Source organism: Procambarus clarkii, chromosome 20, assembly GCF_040958095.1.
Source record: "Procambarus clarkii isolate CNS0578487 chromosome 20, FALCON_Pclarkii_2.0, whole genome shotgun sequence".
Classification (NCBI taxonomy): domain Eukaryota; kingdom Metazoa; phylum Arthropoda; class Malacostraca; order Decapoda; family Cambaridae; genus Procambarus; species Procambarus clarkii.
In genome coordinates this window covers 30257503-30266155 of record NC_091169.1, presented here as the reverse complement: position 1 = coordinate 30266155, position 8653 = coordinate 30257503, and the positions used below count along the sequence as shown (strand labels likewise).

The window sequence follows — 8653 nt, the reverse complement described above, 5'->3', positions numbered from 1 at the left end:
CCGTGACAGCTGACTAACACCCAGGTACCTATTTTACTGCTAGGTAACAGGGGCATAGGGTGAAAGAAACTCTGCCCATTGTTTCTCGCCGGCGCCTGGGATCGATCCCGGGACCACAGGATCACAAGTCCAGCGTGCTCTCCGCTCGGCCGACCGGCTCCCTATTTGGCTAGGACTCGAACCCAAACGTGTGCGAGGGGGTCCTGTGACACCCTTACCGTGCTCTTCTTTATGTAATTACCTAGGTGTACTCACCTAACTCAGTCTGAGGGCTTTGAACTCTTCTTCCTGGGCTCTTCTGGGTTCCTGGGCTTTGTTTCTATTTAACTTTACGTCAAGAAGCGTACATTAACAATGTAGTCAACCTTATTATGATCCCCTTTAGGACCTAGGCCAACAAGTGACCTTCAGCATAACACCAGCCACAACAGTCGCCTGACTCACAGGCACCAGACATCACGTGTCAGGAAAAGTCACGAGTTGTGTGTAAATTGTCTTTCGTCCACAATCAGGCGGCTGGACACACCAGCGCTTGGACGACGGTGTGAGGCCGGGCTGACCCTTCACAACACGGTGTTTCGTGCTTCATGTACGGTGACACTCGCAGCCCGTCCTCCAAACATACACCCAAAAGTCCATTCCATCCACCCGCCAAACCCCAGCTGTTTATGAATGAAAAAACGGTTTACACACGACTCACAACTGCTGACGTCCGAACACTTCCGGAACAAGTGCTTCACTGACGACTTGTGTTCGAAAAACAACGCTGTAAATGCTTCACCCACGTACTACAAATACAAATAATCGCCAACAGAACCTAAACACCTAACCTAACCTATGCCTATATATATGCACAATATGTTAATATATTACAATATTAATTTATATTTGAGAAAATCCCCGTTTTGAATGAACAGCATGTAAAAATATATGAATGCGTCTGTGGGGTCGACCGCTGGATGGAATGGACTTGAGTCGAGGACGGGTTGGAAACTCGATGAAACGTTGATCTGTCCTGGTGTTGAAGAGTGTCACTGTAACTGAAACACTGCCTATCAGGGTTCACCCCGACCCGCCACAAGCTTAGTGCGCGTGTAGAGTCCAAGGCTTATCTTGGGGTTATCTTTAGATGATTCACGAAACGGACAGAGAGAAAGATCTGGGAGTTGATATGACACCAAACCTGTCTCCTGAAGCCCACATCAAAATATTAACAAAGGCGGCGTATGTGAGGCTTGCTAGCATCAGAATTGCCTTCAGAAACCTGTGTAAGGAATCATTCAGAACCTTGTACACCACATATGTAAGACCAATCCTGGAGTATGCAGCCCCAGCATGGAGCCCGTACTTTGTCCAGCACAAGACGAAGCTGGAAAAAGTTGAGAGGTATGCCACTAGACTAGTTCCAGAACTAAGAGGAATGAGTTACGAGGAAAGGCTGCGGGAAATGCACCTCACGACACTGGAAGGCAGAAGAGTAAGGGGAGACGTGATCACTACCTTCAAAATTCTCAGAGGAATTGACAGGGGTAAATAAAGATAAACTGTTTAACACGGGTGGTACGCGAACGAGGGGACACAGGTGGAGACTGAGTACCCACATGAGCCACAGGGACGTTAGAAAGAACTTTTTCAGTGTCAGAGTAGTTAACAGGTGGAATGCATTAGGCAGTGATGTGGTGGAGGCTGACTCCATATACAGTTTCAAATGTAGATATGATAGAGCCCAGTAGGCTCAGGAACCTGTACACCAGTTGATTGACGGTTGAGAGGCGGGACCAAAGAGCCAGAGCTCTACCCTCGCAAGCACAACTAGCTGAGTACCTACACCACCAGTGTCACATCTTAGTGACCTCACCTCCTACACACTACCCATAACACACAACATCTTAGCTTTTAGCTTCAGGTTAGCTCATAATAACAAATGGTTGGATAAGTTGAGTCGGTTTCAAGAGCAGCGATGACTTAGAGGTCTTAGTCTCCCAGGACTTAGACGCTAATCTAGCGAGGGGACTCAAGTCCCTCCGATATCTCCACAGTTATCTTGAGGTTATCTTGAGTTATCTTGTGTTCGCTGGTGTTCTCCAGCGTGAACAACAATGACGTTTGTTCCGAGTGTAAAACTGAGAGGCGTTGTTCAGCGCCTCATACTGACTGAGGGCAAAAATACAAGTCACCTTTCAAGGTGTGAAATGGTTTCTCTTCTGAGAGGGTGAGTGCAGGAATGTTGAGTGTTGGTGCTCTGACACTCTCTCTAGGGAGGGAAGGAGGGAGGGAGGGGGGGGGGGGTACAAGGGAGGAGAAAGGTAGGGAAACGAGACTGGTAGTGAGAGAAACTGAGAGTAGGTAAAGTGTTGACAGGGAGGGAGGGGGGGAGAGAGAGTGATATGGATGGAGAGGGGAGGGAAAGACAGTGATAGGGAGGGGAAGAGGGGGAAGGGCAAGGCAATGATAGAGAGAGAGAGGGAGGGGGAATAATGATAGGCTTCAGAATCTATAATTTTTGAGACTTGGAGAGTAGAGGAGCCGCCCCCAGAGTTGCAGTATCGGGGGTACCAATACCCGAGGGTCGGTGTGGTACCGCTGACACAGAGACCAGTACCAGCGTAAGACGGTACACTACAAGGTACTAATATAAGATTAGAGACAAGGGAGGTACCACTACAGGAAGTGGGGTACCAAGTACCAACATCGGAGGAGAGACGGAAGCAACCGCTACAAGAGGGAGTACCAAGGAAGATATTAATGTGGGGGGGGGGGGAAGAGATATGTTGGTACCTCTACAAGAAGGACGGTATCAAAGTTGGAGGATACCAATGTGGTACTAATGAAGAGACACACATTGGTATCTATGGTACAATGGTCCAACTGATGAGTACCAGCCACGAGGCTTAACTCAACAGATACAACAGTGAAGGTTCAACTATGTGAGAGCTGACAGTGAAGGTTCAACTGTGTGAGAGCTGACAGTGAAGGTTCAACTGTGAGAGCTGACAGTGAAGGTTCAACTGTGTGAGAGCTGACAGTGAAGGTTCAACTGTGAGAGCTGACAGTGAAGGTTCAACTGTGTGAGAGCTGACAGTGAAGGTTCAACTGTGAGAGCTGACAGTGAAGGTTCAACTGTGTGAGAGCTGACAGTGAAGGTTCAACTGTGTGAGAGCTGACAGTGAAGGTTCAACTGTGAGAGCTGACAGTGAAGGTTCAACTGTGAGAGCTGACAGTGAAGGTTCAACTGTGAGAGCTGACAGTGAAGGTTCAACTGGGAGAGCTGACAATGAAGGTTCAACTGTGAGAGCTGACAGTGAAGGTTCAACTGTGAGAGCTGACAGTGAAGGTTCAACTGTGAGAGCTGACAGTGAAGGTTCAACTGGGAGAGCTGACAGTGAAGGTTCAACTGTGAGAGCTGACAGTGAAGGTTCAACTGTGAGAGCTGACAGTGAAGGTTCAACTGTGAAAGCTGACAGTGAAGGTTCAACTGGGAGAGCTGACAGTGAAGGTTCAACTGGGAGAGCTGACAGTGAAGGTTCAACTGTGAGAGCTGACAGTGAAGGTTCAACTGTGAGAGCTGACAGTGAAGGATCAACTGTGAGAGAGCTGACAGTGAAGGTTCAACTGTGAGAGCTGACAGTGAAGGTTCAACTGTGAGAGCTGACAGTGAAGGATCAACTGTGAGAGAGCTGACAGTGAAGGTTCAACTGTGACAGCTGACAGTGAAGGTTCAACTGTGACAGCTGACAGTGAAGGTTGAACTGTGAGAGCCGACAGTGAAGGTTCAACTGTGAGAGCTGACAGTGAAGGATCAACTGTGAGAGCTGACAGTGAAGGATCAACTGTGAGAGAGCTGACAGTGAAGGTTCAACTGTGAGAGCTGACAGTGAAGGATCAACTGTGAGAGCTGACAGTGAAGGATCAACTGTGAGAGAGCTGACAGTGAAGATTCAACTGGGAGAGCTGACAGTGAAGGTTCAACTGTGAGAGAGCTGACAGTGAAGGTTCAACTGGGAGAGCTGACAGTGAAGGTTCAACTGGGAGAGCTGACAGTGAAGGTTCAACTGGGAGAGCTGACAGTGAAGGTTCAACTGTGAGAGAGCTGACAGTGAAGGTTCAACTGTGTGAGAGCTGACAGTGAAGGTTCAACTGTGAGAGCTGACAGTGAAGGTTCAACTGTGAGAGAGTTGACAGTGAAGGTTCAACTGTGAGAGCTGACAGTGAAGGTTCAACTGTGAGAGCTGACAGTGAAGGTTCAACTGTGAGAGCTGGCAATGAAGGTTCAACTGTGAAAGCTGACAGTGAAGGTTCAACTGTGAAAGCTGACAGTGAAGGTTCAACTGTGAAAGCTGACAGTGAAGGTTCAACTGTGAAAGCTGACAGTGAAGGTTCAACTATGAAAGCTGACAGTGAAGGTTCAACTGGGAGAGCTGACAGTGAAGGTTCAACTGTGAGAGCTGACAGTGAAGGTTCAACTATGAAAGCTGACAGTGAAGGTTCAACTGGGAGAGCTGACAGTGAAGGTTCAACTGTGAGAGCTGACAGTGAAGGTTCAACTATGAAAGCTGACAGTGAAGGTTCAACTGGGAGAGCTGACAGTGAAGGTTCAACTGTGAGAGCTGACAGTGAAGGTTCAACTATGAAAGCTGACAGTGAAGGTTCAACTGTGTGAGAGCTGACAATGAAGGTTCAACTATGAAAGCTGACAGTGAAGGTTCAACTATGAAAGCTGACAGTGAAGGGGGTTCAATCGAGAAAGAGTTAATTGAGAGTGAAGGGTGAGTGAGAGTGAGAAAAAAGTGAGAGTACACGTACCGGACAGGGCCAGGAGGAATCAACCAACATTTACGCATCTACTTACGAACCTGTCCATCTTTTCTCGACCTTTGGCGCCCTGGTGTATATTATATTTTACAGGTTATGAGCTCCGAAGCCCCGGGAGGCTCTTTATAACAATAATAACACATGACTGACAAGTTTCGATGTTTTTTAAACTGTTTTTATAAATGTAAACAAAGCCGGTTCGTAAGTAGTTCGTAAGTCGACGCGTAGGTGCTTGATGAATCTTGACGCCGAAGTACAAGTTAAGGGGCCAGATTCACGAAAGCACTTACGCAAGCACTTACGAACGTGTTCATCTTTCCTCAATCTTTGACGGCTTTGGTTACATTTATTAAACAGTTTACCAGCATGAAAACTTACCAATCAACTGTTGTTATTGTTATAAACAGCCTCCTGGTGCTTCGGAGCTCATTAACTGTTTAATAATTGAAAACAAAGCCGTCAAAGATTGAGAAAAGATGTACAGGTTCGTAAGTGCTTTCGTGAACCTGGCCTAAGGTTCCTAAGAGTGACTGAATGGGAGTTGAAGGCTGTGTCTCAGAACGATTAACTCACCGTCAGTTGAGTGGGTTGAAGAAAGTACTCGGTCAGTGTTGGTGGGAGGAGACTTGTATGCTGGGTCAAGGGTCATGTAGGTTCAGTGTCCTTGTCAGGAAAGATGAACCCCGAGCGCTTTAGTGAGTCAAAACATATTCAAGAAATAGAGCTTCTGAATTCCTTGAAAATGTGTTGAATCACGAAAGCTCTCAGGTTAATTTAGTTCATTTTTTCTATGTGGATACTTACACATAACTGAATCATGTGTTTTGTGATTATTCTTACATACAGTGTGTGTGTGTGTGTGTGTGTGTGTGTGTGTGTGTGTGTGTGTGTATACTCACCTATATGTACTCACCTATATGTGCTTGCAGGATCGAGCATTGACTCTTGGATCCCGCCTTTCTAGCTATCGGTTGTTTACAGCAATGACTCCTGTCCCATTTCCCTATCATACCTAGTTTTAAAAGTATGAATAGTATTTGCTTCCACAACCTGTTCCCCAAGTGCATTCCATTTTTCTACTACTCTCACGCTAAAAGAAAACTTCCTAACATCTCTGTGACTCATCTGAGTTTCCAGTTTCCACCCATGTCCCCTCGTTCTGTTATTATTACGTGTGAACATTTCATCTATTTCCACTTTGTCAATTCCCCTGAGTATTTTATATGTCCCTATCATATCTCCTCTCTCCCTTCTTTTCTCTAGTGTCGTAAGGTTCAGTTCCTTCAGCCGCTCTTCATATCCCATCCCTCGTAACTCTGGGACAAGCCTCGTCGCAAACCTCTGAACCTTCTCCAGTTTCTTTATGTGTTTCTTCAGGTGGGGGCTCCATGATGGCGCGGCATACTCTAAGACGGGTCTCACGTAGGCAGTGTAAAGCGCCCTAAAAGCTTCTTCATTTAGGTTTCTGAATGAAGTTCTAATTTTCGCCAGTGTAGAGTACGCTGCTGTCGTTATCCTATTTATATGTGCCTCAGGAGTTAGATTAGGTGTCACATCCACTCCCAGGTCTCTTTCTCGAATCGTTACAGGTAGGCTGTTCCCCTTCATTGTGTACTGTCCCTTTGGTCTCCTGTCACCTGATCCCATTTCCATAACTTTACATTTACTGGTGTTAAACTCCAGTAGCCATTTCCCTGACCATCTCTGCAGCCTGTTTAAGTCCTCTTGGAGGATCCTACAATCCTCGTCTGTCACAACTCTTCTCATTAATTTTGCGTCATCCGCAAACATTGACATGTACGTGTGTGTGTGTGTTTACTAGTTGTTGTGTTTACTAGTTGTTTTTTTGCGGGGGTTGAGCTCTGCTCTTTCGGCCCGCCTCTCAACTGTCAATCAACTGTTTACTAACTACTATTTTTTTTTTTCCCACACCACACACACACACACACCCCCAGGAAGCAGCCCGTGACAGCTGACTAACTCCCAGGTACCTATTTACTGCTAGGTAACAGGGGCATTCAGGGTGAGAGAAACTTTGCCCATTTGTTTCTGCCTCGTGCGGGAATCGAACCCACGCCACAGAATTACGAATCCTGCGCGCTATCCACCAGGCTACGAGGCCCCCTGGCTCCACTTGTGTGTGTGTGTGTGTGTGTGTGTGTGTGTGTGTGTGTGTGTGTGTGTGTGTGTACTCACCTAATTGTACTCACCTAATTGTGCTTGCGGGGGTTGAGCTTTGGCTCTTTGGTCCCGCCTCTCAACTGTCAATCAACTGGTGTACAGATTCCTGAGCCTACTGGGCTCTATCATATCAACATTTGAAACTGTGTATGGAGTCAGCCTCCACCACATCACTGCCTAATGCATTCCATCCGTTAACTACTCTGACACTGAAAAAAATCCTTCTAACGTCCCTGTGGCTCATTTGGGTACTCAGTTTCCACCTGTGTCCCCTTGTTCGAGTACCACCAATGTTAAACAGTTTATCCTTGTTTACCCGGTCGATTCCCCTAAGGATTTTGTAGGTTGTGATCATGTCTCCCCTTACTCTTCTGTCTTCCAGTACCGTAAGGTGCATTTCCCGCAGCCTTTCCTCGTAACTCATGCCTCTTAGTTCTGGGACTAGTCTAGTGGCATACCTTTGGACTTTTTCCAGCTTCGTCTTGTGCTTGACAAGGTACGGGCTCTATGCTGGGGCTGCATACTCCAGGATTGGTCTTACATATGTGGTGTACAAGATTCTGAATGATTCCTTACACAGGTTCCTGAACACCGTTCTGATGTTAGCCAGCCTCGCATATGCCGCTGACGTTATTCTCTTTATGTGGGCTTCAGGAGACAGGTTTGGTGTGTTATCAACTCCTAGATCTTTCTCTCTGTTCGTTTCATTAAGTATTTCATCTCCTATTCTGTATCCTGTGTCTGGCCTCCTGTTTCCACTGCCTAGTTTCATTACTTTGCATTTACTCGGGTTGAACTTCAACAGTCATTTGTTGGACCATTCACTAAGTCTGTCTAGGTCATCTTGTAGCCTCCTATTATCATCCTCTGTTTCAATCCTCCTCATAATTTTTGCATCATCAGCAAACATTGAGAGGAACGAGTCTATACCCTCTGGGAGATCATTTACATATATCAGAAACAGTATAGCTCCAAGGACTGACCCCTGCGGGACTCCACTTGAAACGTCTCTCCAATCTGAGACCTCACCCCTCACACTGACTCGCTGTCTTCTGTTGCTTAGGTACTCCTGTATCCAATGGAGTACCTTCCCTTTCACTCCAGTCTGCATCTCCAGCTTTGTCACTAGCCTCTTGTGTGGTACTGTATCAAAGGCTTTCTGACAATCCAAAAACTATGCAGTCTGCCCACCCTTCTCTTTCTTGCCTAATTTTTGTTGCCTGGTCGTGGAATTCAAGTAACCCTGTGAGGCAGGACCTGCCATCCCTGAACCCATGTTGATGCTGTGTTACAAAGTTCTTTCGCTCCAGGTGTTCCACTAGCTTTCTTCGCACAATCTTCTCCATCAATTTGCATGGTATGCAGGTTAGGGACACTGGCCTGTAGTTCAGTGTGTGTGTGTGTGTGTGTGTGTGTGTGTGTGTGTGTGTGTGTGTGTGTGTGTGTGTGTTAGAGAGGAATATATGTAGTACACATAATAGAGGAAAAATAAATTGGTTAGAAAAGCGGGATCCAAGAGCTAATAACTCGAATCTGCAGATACACATGTAAATACAAATAGTAAACACCACATTCAAGATTCTCAAGGGAATTGATAGGGTAGATAAAGACAGGTTATTTAACACAAGGGGCACACGCACTACGGGACACAGGTGGAAAC

At 46.4% G+C, this 8653-nt stretch overlaps 1 protein-coding gene across 1 annotated transcript; it reads left to right on the top strand.

Annotated features, from left to right (window-relative positions):
- Positions 1-2099: 2099 nt before the first annotated feature.
- LOC123755249 (uncharacterized) lies at positions 2100-4660 on the top strand. Its single transcript, XM_069328076.1, has 3 exons — positions 2100-2212; positions 3144-3614; positions 4159-4660. The coding sequence occupies exons 1-3, from the start codon at positions 2100-2102 to the stop codon at positions 4658-4660; spliced, it is 1086 nt and encodes a 361-aa protein (XP_069184177.1).
- The last annotated feature ends 3993 nt before the right edge of the window (positions 4661-8653 follow it).

What these genes read in the sequence shown, in the direction of transcription:
- LOC123755249 (XM_069328076.1), top strand. Translation starts at nt 2,100, where the DNA reads ATGACGTTTGTTCCGAGTGTAAAACTGAGAGGCGTTGTTCAGCGCCTC. An exon ending in ATGGTTTCTCTTCTGAGAGG is followed by an intron (nt 2,213 to 3,143) that starts GTGAGTGCAGGA and finishes CTGACAGTGAAG; the next exon opens with GTTCAACTGTGTGAGAGCTG. An exon ending in CTGACAGTGAAGGTTCAACT is followed by an intron (nt 3,615 to 4,158) that starts GTGAGAGCTGAC and finishes CTGACAGTGAAG; the next exon opens with GTTCAACTGTGAGAGAGTTG.